General features: G+C 41.0%; 2 protein-coding genes across 7 annotated transcripts; one reads left to right on the top strand and one right to left on the bottom strand.

Moving 5' to 3' along the window:
• Positions 1-47: 47 nt before the first annotated feature.
• TATDN1 (TatD DNase domain containing 1) lies at positions 48-17,482 on the bottom strand. 6 transcript variants are annotated; one of them, XM_063327505.1, is made up of 12 exons: positions 16,607-16,936; positions 16,159-16,224; positions 15,489-15,538; positions 11,964-12,027; positions 10,561-10,704; positions 10,424-10,466; positions 6,048-6,133; positions 5,884-5,924; positions 4,423-4,499; positions 3,702-3,772; positions 2,713-2,839; positions 48-232 (listed from the first exon to the last, which is right to left on the bottom strand). In XM_063327505.1, the coding sequence occupies exons 1-12, from the start codon at positions 16,752-16,754 to the stop codon at positions 187-189; spliced, it is 963 nt and encodes a 320-aa protein (XP_063183575.1). In that variant the 5' UTR covers positions 16,755-16,936; the 3' UTR covers positions 48-186. The 6 variants fall into 6 exon arrangements, with proteins under 6 accessions (XP_063183575.1, XP_063183579.1, XP_063183576.1 ...); XM_063327509.1 differs by lacking the exons at positions 48-232; positions 16,607-16,936 and adding exons at positions 271-534; positions 17,390-17,482; XM_063327506.1 differs by lacking the exons at positions 48-232; positions 16,607-16,936 and adding exons at positions 271-534; positions 16,959-17,383.
• Positions 17,443-20,866, top strand: NDUFB9 (NADH:ubiquinone oxidoreductase subunit B9). The gene is made up of 4 exons (XM_063327510.1): positions 17,443-17,599; positions 17,976-18,168; positions 20,125-20,238; positions 20,616-20,866. Exons 1-4 carry the CDS (start codon positions 17,514-17,516, stop codon positions 20,745-20,747), a joined length of 525 nt encoding a protein of 174 aa, XP_063183580.1. The 5' UTR covers positions 17,443-17,513; the 3' UTR covers positions 20,748-20,866.
• Positions 20,867-21,507: the final 641 nt, after the last annotated feature.

Below are 21,507 nucleotides of genomic sequence, written 5' to 3' on the forward strand. Positions count from 1 at the left end.
TTGGTAGACTTTAATATTATAGCATTCGTGTATGTGGGAAAAAAAGATGAAACTGCTAATAAGCTTTCTGGTAAAGCAGCCAAGCATGCCACTGTGTTAAACACTGCAGAACCACCAGAAGCAGCTTGAAGTGCTCTACGTGTGAACTCGGCAGCCTGGTATTCATCATGTAATGCGTACAGGTATTCACGAGAGCTGCTGGCTTGGGCTGTCCTTGAAATTGATCCTGAATCTTGATGAAAGGGAAACAGGGCTGAGAAACTCTACAAATGCAGACCACCTTTTCAAAAGCAGCTTTAATCTTGTACCGTAAAAAAAAAAAAAGCACTACATATTGGCTTCCACTGATAAGAACTTGCAGATACGATAATTATTATGTTTTTGCAATATATTTACAAAAGTTATGCTGAATAAATTTAAGAAAAACAACTTTATACATTTGGAAAGAAGACTTTAATAGTGTTGTTATATAGAGTATTGGCCAACTCAAGTGGGTCATCTTCTCTTACTGCCGCCATTATTTCCAGTATTTGACTAAAAAAGAAAGATTGATATTAGAGGACTCTGAAAGTCAGTACTGAATATACTTCAGACAGCTGCATGTGTACGTACATGTCACTGAGATTAACCTGGAGTAAAAATCTATGCTGAGAGCAACAGGGCAAGGTGCTCAGATACGCAAACAGCTTCACTTTTAAGTCACTAACTGCCATTCCCTTTACATTGAACACTGGTTGCTCACTGGTTACAGATTCATCTTTGGTCTTTTGACTCTTGTTTGGAGGTAATTAAACACCTTTCTGTTTCAAAGAAAGTAATTTTGTGGGTGTCTTTATCAATGGTCTTCATTTTTCAGACTGAAATTCATTAGCCTTCCAAGGCTAAAGCTGCACTATGAATAAACTGGTCTATGGCAAAGCTTAAATTCCGGATGCAGCCTTATCTGAGAATATAGCCGTTAAAGTAACTTACTGCTCCTTCCCTCTTTTCTGTCACCAAATTGTGATTGTTTAACGGAGTCAGATATTTGCAGTAAATGTTAAATGTGCAATTTTAAAAGGCTCATAGCCTTGGTACAAGCCAGGAAAAGGAGGCAGAAGAAATGGGATTAATAATACTAAGTAACAGAAAACCAAGCCCCAATCTTTTCTCTGTACTTATTTTCTTGATTTTTCTATCACTCATTCTGAAAAAAATGAATAGTCTGTACAGTTCCTAAGATGAACCATACTTCAATTTTTTCTAGTAGTAGAAAAAACCCTTCATGGTGAAGAGCAAGAAACCTCAAGCCTGGTGGTAAGGTTTCGTGGTTTTGGATCTTGCCTCAACTTATGCGATAGCTAAACTTCTTTTTGAGGAAGATGGAGTAAAAGAGTTGCTCTTAACTGGAATGCAAATATTTTCCTAGACACAGAATTAGCATATTTCATGACCACTCCTGTGCTTTGCAGCCAAACAGCTTCTGGATTTAAGGGGCTGTTCAAGAGGAGAAGGGGTGAGATCTGGCCTACACAGTAGTAACAAATACCAAAGAATTTCACCCTTGAAGAGTCTTGGTAGGGCTTACATATCTGTCCCCACCTGGATGCAGTAGGATGCTCCGTGCTACTGTAATGCTCTCTATATAAAATCACTGAAGGAGAAAAAAAAAAAAAAGCCTCTTGTGGCTAAAATGAAAAAAAAAAAAAGTTTCAAAGGGGAGTAGTGCAGTTCTGAAAATATACATATAAAGCAGAAATATCACTATCAAAATTGAAAGGTGTTCAGCACCACCAGAAAAAGACAAGTGGAAAACTCCTCCTGCCAACTGGGCTACATTAAAGGGTATGCATACACCCTAAACGTTACATATACTTTGTGGCCTGGGGCTACCTTTCCCCTCACACCAGATCTTGCTACTTGAGAAGTCACAAACTATCAGTTCTCAGTTACCAGACCTCATTTTTCCTAAAGTTTAAGAGGTTCTCAGATTACTAATCTACAATTAGTAAGGGTTATAATTAATGTTTTAAAGGGACAGTAATTTTGAAATACGGTTGAACTGAACAAGATTTGGTTTTCTAAAAGAAAGCAAGAGCCAAAATAGAGACGCTTTTGTACGGCTGTAGGATAGACTGCCTGCAGTTCCAGTTCTGGGGTTTCTGAAATGCTTCTGTAAGCGACTCCTAAGGCAGCAAAGGCCTGGGAGGTGCTGTTAACGCAGGCAGGTTTGCTGGAAAAGCCTTACTCAGCAACAGTAGATGTCCTCCACGTGTCATCAGAGAGCTGTGTGCGCTTCCCTCTTCGCCTACTCCAAAATCAGGGACTGACCCTAGGAAGAGGCCTTCTGTGCTAATGGGTGCGCTTTGCGTTTAGAACAAAATCAGAGTATTACAAATGAACATAACTGCAGAAAATGTATCTGAACACCAGGAGATGTCGCCACGTAAGCTTCAGCTATGCTTTTAGCATGATCAGTGGTCTTCTCTCTCTTAAAATTTTCTTCAGGTCTAAACTAAGCATTTTCATTAAAACAATGATATATTTCCCTGTTTTTTGCACCTCTCTTTTTCACGTGAAAAGGTGGCAGAAAATGGTTTCTGTACTTTCTAACTGTCCATAAGCCCTATATACTACTATATATCACATTTCTAGTGAACTGATTTTTTTTTTTTTTTCTCTTTTCGGGTAAGATTTGAAAGATTTAAAATACTACTACAGTAGCATACTTACATTATATGGCAGGGTTCATTTCTGTCCTTCAAGCAGTGCCCTATTTCCCATTTCTTTTTTGTAGGAAATGTAGTTTTAATGTATTTTGATCCAGCATGAGTATTTTTCACTCCACACCAAGGTGCATCTAGTTTCATTTGAAAAAAAAAAGAGAAAGAATTAAGAGTATGCAATCATTTGAGAACAGCATGAGATAATTTAGTCAACTACTTCCACAGACAAAAGTTCTTGCAGTGACTTCCAATTTAAAATGGAATTTAAGAGATTTGGGCAATTTAACATCTTCACAATCTTTGGATTTTTATACTGTTACCTTCAAGATTTTACATTTTAAAAATCAGCAATAATAGTACATAACACTTATTTCCTCCGTACTTTACCAGGTCTGTATTTCACATGCAAATAAATTTAAGGATTCAGGCAGTTAGTAGTTTTCCTTTCTCAGGTTCAGAAATTAAAATAAATACTGTATTTATAACTGCCAGTTACTAATAATTGAAATGACCATGCCAAAAAAAAAAAAGGCATCCCTAGTCAGTCAGTTGAAATGACTGCTCGTAAGGCCAAGAGGGGAATTCAAACGTTCTTCCACCTCATTCCATTTCAAGAGCTGTTCTATCTAAATGCCGTGACTGCTGCCAGTTGCAAGCTCACAGCCACTGCCCGGTGCCTGGCACGTCTCCAGCAAGCCAGATTTTAAAAGACATCCGAGCAGGATTCTGGTACCTAGGTACATTTAAAAACCCGGGCTTGTCAATTTGTCCTTCTCATCTTCCCCTGCAATGCCAGGAACTGACACGGCAGCTTATTCCTTCCAGCAGAAAGCTGGAAAGGAATATTTCTGGAGCCTGTAAACTGCTTTCCAAAGTGGAGAAACAGCCAGTTCTTTTTCTACTCTGAACTCCTTCTGCCTTATCATTGCTGTACAAGCGTATCTCCTTGCCTAATGGTGTTTAAGCCACAAACTGACCAAGATATAAAAATCTTACCAGTCTCTATCATTAATCGTTCACTAGGAATTGATTTCAGTGTTTCCAAGTTGGCTTCTGTTTTCAGTGAGCTAGAAAACCAGAGTTTGGTTAAAAAAAAAAAAAAAGTGTATAAAAGTAATTACTTTGCCAATTGAAATGTTTTGCAGCAAAGGCGGCTTCCTAAATAATTTTGTTAGCAAATAAAATCTGCTTCATTTTTAAAAGTGCTGCCTGTAAATTCAAACTTTGCAGAAAAGGGCAAATGTAGAGAGTTACCCAGCGAAGCAGCCTCAGCCCTGCCCGCGCTTGCCTGGCCTCGGCAACCCATGCCACTTACCAAGGGGTGCTGGCTGGCTTTTGGCCAGGTGACGGCTGAGGATTCAGACTGCGTAACCAGTAGAGGAGGCTGCTCAGGTGCCATTTGCATTACATGGCAGCTTAAAATTACGCTATTTTTTAAACACTTCTTCAAAGGACTGCGTCCGTGTTCAACAACCTTCTTTATTTACAAACAAGGATTGACCTGAGGGTAGCAGAGTGGATCTAAGACTAGATTAACTCGCTGAGCTGTGAGTTAAGAACTTTTTATGGCTAACAGACTAATGAGTGCAATTCTAAATCTGTCAGATGATTAAGAGTCTAGTGAGCTTTGAAAACTTGACCTCATTGTTTAAAAGAAAGCAATGAATTCACTACAGCTGACATTTAAAAATAGTTGTATTTCTTGTAAAGAACTTACCAGCCATTTATTCCAATATAAAGATCCAAATCTATTATGGCTGCTGCTTCTTCCTTTGTGCCATCAAATGAATGTACCTAGAACATGTAAGTACAGATGCATACATATATACAAATATATGCACTTCATTTAAAACTCCAATCATTTAAAAGTACATATTAGTTTTTATTTGTGTCATAAATAACCTTTGATAGTATGCATTACACGTCAATACAGATATAAAGATGAGACATGGCTCAGCTGATTCTGAATTTGGGCAAAATTCAGGCTGAATTCACTTGAATACTGTGATAGAAGTGGTTACCACGTTTTATTAGTGATAAATATGTGCAGAAAAGGCCTATCCAGTGACACTGCTTTTGGCCCAGAACTTCCTGTAGCTGACAGCTGGGAGACCATATGCAGGAACTAATCCTCCGCATGCTGAATTTTGACATTCTTTCCTCGGTATTCCCTACGGGGCACTGTCATGGACAGAGCAAGAGCAGTGTTATGTTCTCCATAGATTTTAATCCACAGGAGCTAGAGAGACAGTCTCTGTGCTCATCCCAGGGATTAAAGAGGGAAGCGGCAGGTCACAAGGTACAAACAGTGTTACGTATCTGGGAACCACAGTGTCTCAGCCTGTGTGGAGCAAACACGGCTGCTTCCCCATGCTGGGAGGGGGACAGCCAGCTGCAGAGGGTGCCTGCTCGTCACTTCTCTGCTAGTTACAAGTTTTGCAGAAAAGAGAAAGGAAGGGGAGACTGCACGGAATTATCTAAGCGCACAAAGGCAAAGCACTGAGCTAGGGGAAGGGTTTTGCAGTAACGAAGGGGAAACATGGGGCATGAGATACTGTTGTCAGAGGTGTGGTCTGATATTAGTAGAATAGAATAATCCAAGCATTTACCACTTCCGCAAAGTCCTGCCATAATGGAAACCTGAAAGAGTATTGCTGGACTTTCTTAATCATTTCATCCACAGTTTTTCCTTTTGAATTAAAATGCACGATCTCAATATCTAAAGACATAAAGCATCAAAAGTCACATCTGGATCTAATTTGAAAACGATGTCTAACGTCAGAAGTAAATGTTTGAGGTTACGGCTTCCACTGGGAACATGCATCTAAATTATCTGTGGTCTGAATGGACTGCAGTTACACACACTGCAGAACTGGGAAAAGGCCAACGTCAATTATAAGGTGCTTAAACTGTCCTTCTGACAGGCCAAGAAAATCTGTTCATGTCAGCTGCAGAGCTTTTTCTCAGCCTATCCTCTTACCTTGCAAAAAAATCTGTTGAATAAGCAACTAAAATAAAAACACCAGAAGAGACTGGAAAACACTTATTAATTAATAACAACTTAAATCCTGTAACAGGAAGCCTACCCAGGTTCCATGACAAACAAGTTGCATTATTAAGCAAAAACATTCACGCACATGCACGTAAAAATCAATGCTACACTGAAGTCCATACTTACCACCCCTCCAACAAATCTATCTCGGTTTCTTCTCATTATGTCTATGAAATGAAATAAATAAAAACGTAAGACAGCTTTATAACAGACAAAGGTGAAAGATCAGGTTTCCAGATTTTTCATATTCAGAATTTGCTCAGAATATGAAATAATCAAACAAAACCCACCTAAAAATTCAGCGTGTGAGTTTCTACAGTGGAGAAACATGGGCAGTTGCGTCTGTTCTGACAGGTCAAATTGTTTTTCAAAATACCTGTTAAATAAAAATCACTTTTAAACAGAAATTCAGTGTAAAAGCAAATAAAGACATAAGAGTTTTTTCCAGCACGTGTATGTTTTTGTTTTCCAGAACTAAAGCCAGAATTAATGGATTTGCCATGCAAAAACTCTTATTTGTGCAAGGATTTAAAAGGAACTCTTTCCCATGGTATATTAAGATAGTAGTAGTGACCTGTGCTAGACAAAGATAAGAAGTGGCCAAGAGCATCAATACTGGAAAATGCATGGATACATATGCTAAACATGGACTCTTGTGTGGTGCAGGTTTTGAAGTTTGGTTTTATTTATTTTTAGTGAAAGAGGAACCAACTGTTCCCTCCACAAAGTTTTGAGACGTCAGGAAGGGAGAGTGTGGACCACACAGAGACCACTATTTCAAGAAGCACTTGTAAATGCGGTGAGGGCAAGTGAGGGAGCGCTATGCAGACTTCTATAGCCTCAAACGCCCAAACCTGGCCAGCATCAGAGCTGCCTGGCCTGTAAAGTAACAATCCAGACTTTTTGTTTGCTCTTCCATGAAGGTCAGTCTTTCCTCTCTTGGGGTGGAACAAGTACCAATATTAAGCATTTTACTTCTGTCCCACTCTGCCTATTGTCTTCACTCTTTCAAAGTCTTCCACTGTTTTCTCTCCTCTCCTTTGTGTGCCTGCATCCTTTCCTTTGCGCTCATTTTTATCCCTCTCCTACCTTCTACTCCTAGTATTCCCTTTGAAGGAGCGGTAACAGCGAGGCAGCCATCCTATGAAGAGACATAAAAATGCGGGCAGAGGGAAGATAACTAGGTAGCCAGTTTCCCCAGTGCAGTTTCCAAAGGAAACTAATTAGCACTGAACTAACCCGTCACTTGTCATTTGCAGAGAGTCTGATTCCAGAGCATTATTATTTACCACTTCTGTCTGCCACGCTGCACCCAGGCATGCAAATTAACAATGCTCAGGAAACATGAGAGAGGAACTTAGGCATGGCAGAAGGCCAACAGTGCATAGCATCCATACATAATTTGAAAGATGACATTATTTGGGTAAGGCAGGAGAACACCACTGCCTGTCCCAACAGGCTGGGACTGTATGCATCTACTGGATTTCAACAGGTGTTGCTATTAAAAGCAGTTCAGGGCACCGGGGCATTCCCATCATCAAATATTAGAAATATTTCAAAGGCAAACTCAAGTGTCCACATGCTGCTGTATATGATCCACATATCAATCAGGAGAAAAGTGGCAGCAAACCATTAGTTTGATTTACATTTTCTTTAAAAAAAAAAAAAAAGACAATGCAACTAGTCATTTTGTTTTGTGCAGTTTTCACTGTTTTCTGTATATTACAGGTTGATATTTCTCTGATAGAGGTTACCATCCGTGTTTATCAGTGCAGATCTTTGAGATAAAACAGGTGGAACAGAAATCAGCTGTAACATTAAAAACTGACATGAAAATTCAGGAGAATGAATTAGACCTACTTTGAATCTTCTTTTCACTCTAGATACTGCGCTTAGTTTAGCTTGTTTGACTAAATATAAATTTAATTGCAACTCATGCAAGGTCTTGCAATTGCTTGATTACTGGTGGTTTGTTTTTGGTTTTTTTTTTTCCCTTTTTCAACAGAAGACTTGTTTCACATGGGAAGAAGATTTTAGAGACTGAGCTGCAAATAAGATCCCTAAGTAACCTCTGGCCAATTTCAACCTAATTTTGAGAAGTGGTCTCAAAAGTACAAAGTTTAGTGCCCCTACAAATGGAAAGGCAACTACTCAAGCTTCTTGTATTCCCAGCAACAGTGAAGCCCAACACATGCTGCTACTTGCCCTGTCAAAGAGAAAGGGGAGGTGGATAGGGAATTCATTGGAGAAAAAAAAAAAAAAAGAGGAAAAAGAAACCCCAGAAAACCGTGAAGACCCCAGGCACACGGTGATCATCAGAATGGTAACAAAAAGCCAGTAGGAAACCAAACCTTACTAGTTCCAGGGCTTAAGGAACGACCTTTTTCTTTTGGGTGAACAGACCCATTCAGTATATGCTGTTTCTATGTTGCTTCTCAATAAGGAAGTTTTAAAGTATTTCTGCATGGTTGTTTACCACGGTTTAGTTTTGACCATAAAGTTCAAATGCAGTGGCATTTTCAGCTTTGGGATCAAGGCACTAAAGGAGCGGAAGCAAACCGGCCTTGCTGAGGTAGAATGTCTCCAGACAAACAATTCTGGATTCATGTATGAATAACAGAGCATGTGATTTTGTTCACCCCCTCCAATTTGGTTAAGAAAACTCCTGTTTCCTGTGTTGCTGAGCCTCACGAGACCCTCCCAGTAGTACAGCAGAAGCAAAACTTCTACATACTTAACCATCCATTTATAAAGTGACCTTCACCTCAGTATGAAGGCAGTACCATCATGAAACTACCATTTGAATCACCATTTTCTGTTGGAAAAGTTATGAGAATGGAGAAAAATTCTGACAAAAAAAGTTCTTAGGTCTGCTTCAACAAAGGAATTTCATCTTTATTAGATTTTTCAATCCAAGAAACAGGATAAAAATACTGTTAATTTTTTACAGGTGAAAATTATTCAGAAGAAAATACAGTATAACTAACTAGAAAATAATGATTAAACATTAAACAAAATGGAGGACATGCTCAGATACTACCCACTGGGAAACTGCCATACTACTCTTCTATGTAGTAACTCTGCAGCTGCTTGCAAGCTGTTCTAGTAACTGCTACAACACCCGAACTACAGATCAGCTGAAAAATGGTGAACTGCCTCCATGCATTTCATACTTTGCCTTCCTTTATTTAGTTCATTTATCAAGCATACACTGAATATTAATTTGAAGAACTCGCCATCCAGCCTGCTGAAGGTTACAAAAGCCAGACTGTCTCCAACTCCAAAGCATTCAATTACCAGAAATAAAAACAACCCCAAACGTTGACCATGTCTCCCAAACATGTAGAGGATGAAGAGCAGGGAAAGAAAATATAGAATTTACAAACACAGTGTTTGCAGGCATCTGTCCTTGAGACTTTCGATATTTCTTTACTCCCTAATAGTTCTTGGTTTCTGCTTTTTTTCATCAATCATCTCTTTCCGACTGCAATTTCCAGCAAGGGCTCTCAATAGATCTCTTAGAAACTAGATTTATGTATTTCTTATGATTTACTGAAACACTTCAGAAAAGTCTTTCTGTCATTATCAACCTTAATTAGGAAGGACTCACCTATCACTTTTAAAGCAATTTCTGTTCCACCCTGTTACCTCTCTCCTCACAGAGGTTTTTCAGTGCGCCCAATTAGAAGTTTTTCACTACAGGTCTTCAGCTGCAGTCCATCAGGTAAGGAAAATCATATATATTTTTTTCTCCCAATACCATAATGGCAGTAAGGATCTTAAAATATGACACTCCACCAGTGTGTTAGTTTGACACAGAAAAGAAACAGGTTATGCCTGTTTTCTACCGGGGAAAAAGTTTTGTCCACTCTGCAAAATATTTTACTGTATGACTGTAGCATTACGAAGAAATTAACTCTACCTACTGCTAACATGAGGCAATTAGAAAAACACAACTAACTGCTGCCCTCCAGTGACTAATTGACTCAGAACAGTAATACGCAAGCACAATTCATCAATCACTCATCTTACTTGAATTTATCACACCTTTCAGTCAGTTCCCTCTGTAGACAGAAGTTCTCACTACAAGAATGCAAGCTGATTTTAGGGGCTGTGCTGGCTTCTTTCCATTCAGTATCTATGCTGCGTATATTACTTCAAAACACAGACCTCTGCAGCTCCCAGGATTACCTTTTTCATCAGTCTCAATTATCTGCTCCCAGCTAACTCCCTTACTAAAAGTTCATTTTTTTTCCCCACTCCGACTTACCCTTTTTGACAGTTGTTTCCTTCCCCATGCCTTTCACTCAAAACCCCCATTCTTCTTTCACACATTACAGTTATGTTATTCTCCCCATGAGCGTCTAAGAGTTCTTGAGTATTAGCAAGAATGAACATCTGTCACACCAGAAACCCACAAATTCTGATCAATTTTACAGAAAAAGACATGCTAAGTCAACACCAGGCAGGCAGCAAAATTTAGCACATAGCACTACTTGAATGCAGGCATCTTTCTTTGAAGTCCCATTTCTGGCAAAAAAACCCTAGACCCAATCCTGCAAATTGCATGCCTATAGCTGAAAAAGTGTTATGTGGTAGAACACAAGACAGAAAACACTCCTGTAAATTGCTACAAGTCAATTTATAGTCATCAAAAGTTTCTTACTTGAGTTGGATGTCCTTTGGGCAAAATTCTAATCTATCAAAATCTACAAATAGAAAGAGCAAAAAACCCACTTAGTGTTTCAGGATTTTTTAATCTATGTCTAGGAAAAAATAGTGATGTACTAAGATAACACTTACCTAAGCCACATTCTCCAACTGCTATTACCTTTGTCTTATTTTTTTCAATCAGATTTTTTAATTCAGATAAATACTGCTCAGGGCTACTCTGATCAAATTCTCCACAGCGGGTGGGATGACAGCCAACTGTACTGTAAAACATGTCTAAAGCAAGATAATATTAGAAGATTTTAAGAAAAAAGGAAAAAAGAAGAAAATTTATATAAGGTATAGATGGTATCTGTATCTGGGCTTTTTCTATTGCTCATAACTTTAAAAGAAAACTCCCTTTGAACATCTTTATCTTGGTGATGATTTTATTACACTGATATCTTCTGTTTTAACAAAGTTAGACAGTATCTCCAGCGTGTGAGTGTGTTTCTTTTGAGTACACATAGAATCATTTAGGTTGGAAAAGACCTTTAAGATGATTCATTCTAACGGTAAACCTAACACTGCGAAGTCCACCACATTACCTACTATACTCTAGAACTGCAATTCAAAGCTGAATTATTCTCGTGGAGCGGCTCTCCACCAGAGAGAGGTAGGAAGAGACCTCTCGAGATCAAAACGCATCTCATTCAAAATGCATCAGGTTATCCTCAGCTGTAAAATTTGCAGACAGCACGTGATTTCCTTTGTGTGCCTATACATCAGCTGTTACAGAATTTCACAACACTTAGCCTGATTTACCTAAGTATCTAATCTAGATTACCTTAACGCTAAAACTAACATTTCTGTTAAGTGCCTTTATGGAGAATGTAAAAGAATGGGGGGCAGGGAAAGACTAAATAAGGCCCCGAGCAACGTGACCTAATATTAAAGCTAGTCCTACTTTGATGGAAGTGGGGAGGTGGATTGGATTGGGCCAGATTACCCTCTCAGGTTCATTCCAACCTAAATTGTTCTACAGTTCTGTTTGTAAATAGTAATTTAACATGTATTTTAGTTCAAATACATATTTAAGTAATTAGTGGAATAATATTTGCCTTTTCACAGAAAGTAAGGGAAAGCTAAGGAAAAAATAAAGATACCTCCCTTGTTCAAACTGGTCATGATAGATTGATAAGTAAAAAACAAACAAAACCCCACCAAACGCAAATATTCTACACCATACAAGCTTTCCATCTTATTTCTAGAAGAGCGCATTGTAACAAAATTCTTACTCCAGAAGTTTCCTGTAATTTCTATTTTTATCTAGAAATAGAAATTATAGGGAAGACTTACTCTTTCCAACATGCAGGGATCTAAAGAGCAACATACAGAAACATACACAATGCATTCATCCCATTCTGAAACATAATTTCTTATTCTAATCTGAGATTCTGTAAACACCTCGAGGGGCAGGTCCTTTTGAAATCTTAATTCTGAGAGCAGAGAAAGTTATATTTTTGACTGACAACATAAATTTAAAGTGAAAATACCGTTTGTCTGTGCCAGCTGCACCGCATCTTTACTATCTTGCAGACTCCCACCTGTAATCAAAAACTTGAAAGAAGAAAAGTACTGTCAGCAAGTATGTTCTTCTTTGAACATCAAATGAATGTTTAAGAAAGTATTTGGATCTAAGTAAGAATCTAGAGAGAACATCAGAAGACAATCACTAATGTGAATCTAGACAGAGAACATCAGAAGACAATTACTAATGTATATATGACAAAATTTCATAAATCAGTAACAAAGCTCAATGGTCCCCAGGAGTGAGTAAATACATTAGGTATCAAAACCTGATTTTTTTCTTTATCAAGTATCTTCTATGCTAAGTATTTAAACCATTAAATGAGTAAAATACTTCTATTTGCAGCAATATCAGCTTCATTAGACAACAACTCAAGAAACTTTATTTGCATTCAAGAAATTATATTCAGAAACATTATCAACCACGCTTACAGGTGGAGAAACTAAAAACTCCCAAATACCCAAAACAAGACGTAAATAAGTAGATAAACCAACAAAGGCATCTGTATCAGAGTCAGGATTACAAATTTAAGAATTTCAGGCTCCTATCTTTTATTTTTACCTTAAGATAATAGAATCATAGAATGTGTTGGGTTGGAAGGGACCTTTAAAGGTCATCTAGTCCAACTCCCCTGCAGTATCTTTATCGATGATCTGGATGAGGGGATTGAGTGCACCCTCAGTAAGTTTGCAGACGACACCAAACTAGGTGGGAGTGTTGATCTGCTTGAGGGTAGGAAGGCTCTACAGAGGGACCTGGACAGTCTGGATCGATGGGCCAAGGCCAACTGTATGAGGTTTAATAAGGCCAAGTGCCAGGTCCTGCATTTCGGTCACAACAACCCCAAGCAACGCTACAGGCTTGGGGAAGAGTGGCTGGAAAGCTGCCCCGCAGAAAAGGACCTGGGGGTGCAGGTGGACGGCCAGCTTAACATGAGCCAGCAGTGTGCCCAGGTGGCCAAGAAGGCCAACAGCATTCTGGCTTGTATCAGGAAGAGCGTGGCCAGCAGGAGCAGGGAAGTGATGGTGCCTCTGTACTCGGCACTGGTGAGGCCTCACCTCGAGTACTGTGTTCAGTTCTGGGCCCTTCTGTACAAGAGGGACATGGAAGTGCTGGAGCGGGTCCAGAGGAGAGCCACCAGGCTGGTGAGGGGTCTGGAGACCAGGCCATATGAGGAGAGGCTGAGGGAGCTGGGCATGTTTAGCTTGGAGAAGAGGAGGCTGAGGGGAGACCTCATTGCCCTCTACAACTCCCTGAAAGGCGGCTGTAGAGAGGTGGGTGTTGGCCTCTTCTCCCAGGTGAATAATGACAGGACCAGAGGAAATGGTCTGAAGTTGCGGCAGGGGAGGTTTAGGTTAGATATTAGGAAGAATTACTTTACTGAAAGAGTGGTCAGGCACTGGAACAGCCTGCCCAGGGAGGTGGTTGAGTCACCATCCCTAGAGGTGTTTAAGAAACGTGTAGATTTGGCACCTCAGGGCATGCTCTAGTGACAGAGATTGTAGGGGGTTTTTTAGTGTGTGTATGGTTGGACTCGATGATCTCAAAGATCCTTTCCAACCATGAAGATTCCATGATTCTATGACTTCTTCAACTAGATCAGGTTGCTCAGAGCCTCATCAAGCCTGGCCTTGAATGTCTCCAGGGACGGGGCCTCCACCACCTCTCTGGGCAACCTGGGCCAGTGTCTCACCACCCTCAGTGGAAAGAACGTCTTCCTCATGTCTAATCTAAACCTGCCCTGCTCTTGTTTAAAACCACTGCCCCTCGTCCTGTCGACACATGCCCTTGCAAACAGCCCCTCCACAGCTTTCTTATAGGCCCCTTTAGGTACTGGAAGGCTGCTACAAGGTCTCCCCGGAGCCTTCTCTTCTCCAGGCTGAACAACCCCAACTTTCTCAGCCTGTCTTCATAGGAGAGGTGCTCCAGCCCTTGGATCATCTTTGTGGCCCTCCTCTGGACCCGTTCCAACAGGTCCATGTCCTTCTTGTGCTGAGGGCTCCAGAGCTGGACACAGATCAAAGGTTATCACACCAGAATTGTTGCTTACAGTGATCTTTGAACACCACTTGCAGGATCTTGCATCCTAGGTCCTAAGAAATCATGACTACACTGCTTTTGGACAACTCTTATCCCTACACATGCTATATCCCAGACTCAGTCAGCACCAAGTCAGACATTTCTGCAGTATGCTCCATTAAAGACAAACACATCCCAACAGTTTCACCAGAAAAATAAGTTAAGATGACATTGGCTCAGTATACATACAGCACAGGGCAAAACTTCACCAAAAAAAATCCATAAATCAACAGCTATATGGAAAAATAGAAGTATTTTCAAGTAAACAGATTAAGCTTCTAGGCAAGTAGAAACGATCTGGGATGGAACAGACTTCTGACACTGTACAGGCCAGTAGCAAGACTGAAAACATAGCTAAGGGCAGGGAACTCCTGAATTCCATTTCTGAATCCACTGTGCATCTTGAAAAAGTTATGTATCCAACCTAATTTTGATGATAAAATAGGAAAATTGCCTCTTACTTTCAGAGGTGGTATAACGGTTAAATAGTACTTATTCAGCACATACAGACACAGTCAAAGTGACTGTGATTCTGTATTTGCTGCAGTACGGTAACTTCTCCATCACGAAAGGTTTTTATTTTTTTATTTCCCACTCATTTCAGATGAGAGCCTTTGGGCAAACTTCTGAGGCATCTGTTCCTCTTATAGAGGAGGGTTTATTTCTTTACTTCTAATCCACCAGCCTTCTTTGTGCAGTAGAACAGTTTGTGACAGTGTGCATTGTATTCTATTTTAATTTGTATTTTTTGTCTTGACAATTTATTCTGTTTAGAGAGTGATATTTACGCAGGCTAGAATACTATAACTAAAGGAGCATGTTTCACTGCTGAAAACACCGATTTCAAGCTAGGAATTACAAACCTGCTCATAATGATGCAGTTTTAATACACGTAAGTGAGTATTTAGTAGCAGACATTCACATATCTCAACTGTAAGAATACATGGGCACTCACAGCTCTTCCACAATTACCAATTTCCTTTACATATAAAAATATCTGAAGGATTGCTATCAGAAGAGTTTAGAGTTTTGATCTGTGGCGGCAACTGTGTGAGTCACTTGGGATACAAGAACACAGGAGTGGCTGCCTATAATACAACTAGCTTGGAAAATTACGTACTAGATGACTGCAGTAGGTCAGAGGAGAGCACCTTTCTGTTGAAACTGCACAAAAGAAATTCTACGTACGTATCACATGTGATACCACTGAACTTAAATAATCAGCATCTAATGATCTGTGCAAATGAGAGACAATGCTCTGCACAGAACACTTTCGCTTTATGCTATTGAAGAAAGTTACTGCATTTTCCATTGCAAGTTCCAGAAACTTTTGTTTTAATACTGAGTATTAAAAAACAAAGTATTAAAAAGCAGTTTAAAATATTAAAGAAATTTTATTAGAAGAAATTACCTTTTTAACACCAACTTTGACTGCTCTCTCTACCACATCCAAAAAGTCATCTGTGAAAGTTCATAAAAATGTCATAAATTGAACTTCAGGTTTTACAGCATGCTTTAACTACCTTTCAACTAAAAAGCAATTTCATGCGGTCAAAATGCCTATCATGAACAAACTTTAAACCACACTTGATTAATCTTTAAAAGACAATAACAAAATGCAGTAACTGAAGATCCAATTTAAATATAAGAAGTAAACGTTTTTCACATACTTTAGTAAACTCTCTACTTTTACATCTATATCTGAAGGTCACGAGAGCAAAAAAGCATTGGTTATAACTAGTAACTCCCATTCAGCAATGCAATACTTTGACAGTTTATTGTTCATAATTCTCAGACCAGTTACTTCCATGCAATCCTAACCTAAATACATCAGCAATTGTCCATTTTGCTCTAGAAGCAGAGTTACCTGTATCACAACTTAATAGCAATTCAGTAGAAGGGAATATATTTTGCTTAGAACATCTAATCTATTTTGTCACACTTTCTTCTTTAAGCCATAGTAAATAATAAGCATCCAGTTTCTGAGGAAGAAAAAAAAATTCTAACCTCACTTTCAGACAAGAGGCTTCCATTTTAACAAGATGGATTCTGTCTTTCAGCAGATACAAGGAAACATTTACCTTGATGTTTTTGTGTTCCTCTGTAGACTCCTCTGAACATAGGATCTGTCAGGTTAATACCAATATCTATGAAGAAAAACCAGAAATTACATGTTATAGCCACTCTACTTTTCATTCTGACCATTAGCCAACTAGGGATGGCAATGGAAAGCACATCCTAGTAGTCCCCGACTACCACATTGACAGGCCATACAAAGCTTAAACATAAGTTTACTTGCATAACTTGACAGCTTACTCCTTACTGGAACTGACAGAAAAGTAAAATTTTGGCCCTCTGTGCGACCCCAGACTTACTGTATGAGCATATAAGACACACCCTCATAATCACCAAATCTAATACACATGTACCGTTTATTGCAATTAATTATTATTTTCACACGAAAATATAGATTTATTTCTGCCAACAAGCAGTAACAGGGAAGGAAAAATGCAGCATCTCACGTACAACCTTTACACGGGCGGGAGCAGCAGCAGACCATCTCATAAAAAGTGCCCATTTTCCCTCCTACTGCCAACGGCCATCCAGCCTGGCCAGCACCATGAACAAGAAAACCTGCAATGCAGTCACCAACCAAAGCAGCCCCAGCCCAGCGCATCCTCCTTTTCTTTGCTCCCAAGGCTTTCCCTGAGCCGCAGTCTGGCAAGACAAGGGCTGACAGGCAGGCTTCATGAACAACCACCTCTGCAGCTGCCGGAGCCCACGTTTCAGGTGGGCTTGCTAGTGGGAAGGCAACATTTTCCAAGGCAATCTTAGGCTGCTCAGCCACACATAAAAAGAAACATCCATTCAAACAACCGACCTGCCTAATTCCCTAAGAACATTTCCATCCAAGCCAATTTCATACAAATCAAGGTTAGAAACAACCACGACTAAGGTGCCAATGCAAAGGATGGGGATGAAGGCCTGTCAGAAAGTCCAGAGATCACTTCCAGAGGCCGCGCAGCAGCCCCTCAGTGCCCTGCGTGAAGCCCCCAGCGACAGCAGAAACGCCCCCAAACTCTTCTTGTAAGCTGAAAGCCAGCTGCCCCTCGTCCCCGGAGACGCGGGCTGGGACCGCAGAAGGTGACAAGCCCTGGATGATGAGGGGCCGGCCCTGTCACCAGAGCGGCCCCCGCCATCGGCCCCTCACGGCGGGCACAGGCGGCGGCGGCTGCAGAGAGGGGCCCGGGGGGAGGTGACCGGCCGGGCCGGGGACACAGACCCGCCACCCCCCCAGCGCTCTCCCCTCACCGATGAACTTGGCGCGGCTCATGGCGGCGGCGGCTGGAGCCCGAGCGAGGCGCCTGCGCGCGGCGGCGCCCTCCACCTTCCCGTCAGCCCCCGCGCGCGAAGGTGAGGGCGAGGACAGCCCAAAATGGCGGCCTACCTGACGCACCAGCAGAAGGTGCTGCGGCTCTATAAGAAATCCCTGCGGCACCTGGAGTCCTGGTGCATCTACCGGTGAGAGGGGGAGGGAGGGGGAGCCTGGGGAGGGGGGAGAGGCCTGTTCTTCCTAGCAGTGGGGCCTCTCAGCTGCGCAGTTCGGGGGGGAGGGCCTGGCCTGGCCTGTTCTGTTCTGTTGTGCTCTTCCAGCTTTCCCCGCTTAGACTCGCTTGGGCTCGACTGGGGCTTTCCCCTCTTCCTTTTCCCTGAGGCGTGAGGAAAAAGCCTCCAGGGTCACCGCCGCAGAAAAGGGCAGCGAGGAAACAGGAGCTCCTCGGAGGACCCTGACCAAACCCTGTCTTTGCATAGGGGTGGCTGGTGGTGTTGGCAAGCTTTGCTTGTGATTAGTTTTTTGTCTCCAGTGTACATCACTGTGCTTAACCCCTCTCTGTAGAGACAAGTACCGCTATTTTGCCTGCCTCCTGAGAGAACGATTTGATAAGAACAAGGATGTGAAGGATATGGTGAAAGCTACAGAGCTACTGAAGGCAGGCGAGGAGGAGTTCTGGGCAAACCAGCATCCTCAGCCGTACATCTTCCCTGACTCCCCTGGGGGCACTTCCTATGAGAGATATGAATGCTACAAGGTAAGGTGGCCTGTAAAGTTGTGTATCCCTGTGCTTACCATACTCTTTTCAGCGAATGGAGAGTGAGTGTTTTAAGTAGGCTTTCATAGGGCTGCAGATTGACTCAGCAGTATTGTCTCTCTAATAGTTTACTGCTACTGCTTCCATAGGAGAAGCTGTCGTGCTTGTCTGATCCGTGAAAATGGAATTTTCTGGTCTGTCTCAAGACAGCTAGCTTCTTTTTGCTGGGTTAAACGCCTGTTCTTTTGCCAAAGGGAAGCTGCTCTCTAGTGGGTCAGGCAGGCACAATGAAAAGGTTGGAGCTGAGCTGTGAGAGCAAACAAGGTGGAGGAAGCTGTGCTACCCTTCGTGGTGCCACCTGGTCACAGCCTTCATTTCTCTCTGGTCTTGACAGATGTTGGCTTGGCTGTTGGGGGACTCCTCTTCCCTTGGTCCCATTGTTCTTTCAGCATTTTGAGTAATGGTACAAATTACCATTTTCCTTCATATGGTGTAGTGCCAGATATGTATTTTTGTGTTGCTGTGTGATAGGTGGTATTCCTAAAAATAGAAGCGGTGTTCTTGGAATCGAAGGCACTTGTAGAGGCTTTTTTTCCCTCTAGATTGTTCTGTCTGGAGTAAAGAAACAGGTTTCATAGAAAAACACAGGGGTTTCGCTTATTTGGCTTCAGCTTCTAATGCATTATTGGGGGTAAATACTAATCTAGAGAGCACATGCACCCATTTTCTACTGAATTTGAAGGAAGTACGTACACAAGACTAGATCTGATCAGATCTTTACATACGAGAAGCCATGTGAAAGGAAGAATCTGATGTAGATTTATCAGAGAATGTATGAGTGAAAAGGGCAGAGGAGGAATTAAGCTTATGCCAAGGTCAGGGGCCTTAGGAGTAATAGAGATAATAGTAACACATAACCTGGACATAAAGAAGGCCAGTTGAGCAGTAAATGGTCAAGATTAGTCTTCATATAGAAACATAAACTGGTTTCTGTTCTCTTTTCTTTGCCCTGTTTGATATGCTAAAACTGTCCTTTAACAAAATGGCTGTCGCAAGGATTTGGATTGTCAAATGTCAGTGACTACCCATTGTGGATGCTGCTACAAAGTGTAATTTTTAGATCTCAGCCTGTTTGATGGTTTTAGTTGTTGCTTGGTGCATGTGGATTTTTTTTATATTATTAGCAGCAGCTGTGCTATTTCTGTTCAGTCAAAGGTTTACTCAGTGATGAGAATCACAGCAGGAAACTGGAAGCGTAAATGTCACTGGGTGAATGATGATATTGGAACAACTCTTAAATTTTCTTTTTTTTTTTTTAAGAATTGGGTTTTTTGTGGGATTTTGTTTTTTTTTTTTTTTTAATCTATGTTCCTGTCGTTAAAATGTTAACGTTCAGTTAACATTTTAAGCTGCTGCAAATTTTTAAATTCTGCTTTTTTTCTTGACTGGACGTCTTAGAGGTCAGACCATTATCAAGCTCTTAAAGGCCACTATGTTTTTCTGTAGTTGTAGACAAGTGGAAATGAGCTGTAAGGTTCTGCCTCTGTTAGAGGAAAATTAATTAATAGCTGGAGAAAAGGATCTGTCTGACCTATTGCCTTTGGGAGAAGGAAGGGTAGAAAGGAGACCGTTTCTTCCACCAGATGGAATTATTTTGAGAACTTTAGAGTAAACTGAGATGACCTGGGACTTGTCTTTAAGCAAGTCACTATGATGTCTTCCTCTGACTTAGGATAATGTGTGAAACAAAGATTAAAAATCCTGACCTCTGCCATATCGTGCCTTGAGACTAACAACAGTCAGGTAGCTCTTAAATGGTGTTTTTATGTAGTACTTTATTTCCTGGTTTATTTATCCATTTTAATACTGGCTTCTGTGATTGCAGTTAGTTCTTTTGTGCATACTATATACGATTTACTATGTGAAAAAAATATATATGAAACCTTTTTTTAACAGATTCCTGAATGGTGCTTGGATTTCTGGCATCCTTCTGAGAAGGCGATGTATCCTGATTACTTTGCCAAACGAGAGCAATGGAAGAAGCTGCAGCGGGAAAGCTGGGAGAAAGAGGTCAGTGCTTGCTTGATGCAAAGGAAGGTCTCTTTAGGACGCAAGTATTTTGTGTGACATTTAGATGTGTTCTCGGAAAATATCCGCCTACTGTGGTTTCATTTAGACTTTGCTTTATTAGAACTCTTGTCAGTGTGAAACACTGACTTGACCCAAAATTGCTACACGGGGATCTCAAGAGTTACAGCTTCTTAAAGGCTGTGAAGGGAATTTGAAGTTGAAGCTGAACCTGCAACCATGTTAGTTAGTGCAGGGCTGTTGTAGCAGCTTCACTAAAGGAAATTCCAAAGTGCGTTGAGAAGAGATTAATGACCTGAATACCACATGATGGAAATGTGCTTACGTGTACTAAAGCACTTTTATGTCTTGTCTTCTAGCTGAAGCAGTTAGAAGAAGAAACTCCAGCTGATGGCCCAAGAACCGAAGCTTTGCCTCCAGCTCGTAAGGAAGGGCATCTGCCACCACTGTGGTGGCAGTATGTCACAAGACCTCGTGAAATTCCCATGTAAAGGCATTATTTCATGAGAGAATTGAAGCGGTCCATCATCTGTAGGCAGTAGACATGTCAATGACCGCATGCTACTCTAAGTAATATAAAATAAAGCCAAATAAAGTAAAAGAGAAGGCATTTCTCTGACATTCTGTTCTTCCATGTCATGCACACGCCTCACTTGCAGTTTGTGCAGTGTAGAGTAGATAACTGTAATGTCTACACTATATACCTGAAATGTTAGAGAATGCTGAGCAGTCTGTGATGAAACCTCGATGGGATACTAACCCCAGGGCATGTTTTTATAAAGGTGAACATATACTCCAGCTTTCACTGTCAGAAAACTCAACTATGAGACTGAAAAAATTGTCCTCATAAAGCTCACGTTCCTGGAGAAAGAATGGGAGTTTAAGGGGCGGGAGAGGGACTGGATTGAATGCCAACCAGCTCAGCTGGGAATAACTGGGGCCTGCAGAAGCGGGGAGGGAAGGGGACTGGATAAAAATTAATGAACAATTTGCATCAGCATGATAATTTGGAATCTGGTGCTGAATACAGGCAAGGTGGTACGTACTTGTGCTACAGCTCAAGATGCTGACAGCAACAGCTGCGGACTTTGGTTGCTCCTGGAGTTGAGGGTGTTTCTAACCTTGCTCAGGGATAAAGGCCTCTTGCCCACCCTCCCTCCCCACCTCCATGGGCTCTTTGCTGCATTTTGCACCTGGGCATCAAATCTCCCAAGACATAAACCTTCCTTACATGGTCGTGCTTTCTTGCTG

Source organism: Chroicocephalus ridibundus, chromosome 2 (assembly GCF_963924245.1).
Source record: "Chroicocephalus ridibundus chromosome 2, bChrRid1.1, whole genome shotgun sequence".
In the NCBI taxonomy this organism is placed as follows: Eukaryota; Metazoa; Chordata; class Aves; order Charadriiformes; family Laridae; genus Chroicocephalus; species Chroicocephalus ridibundus.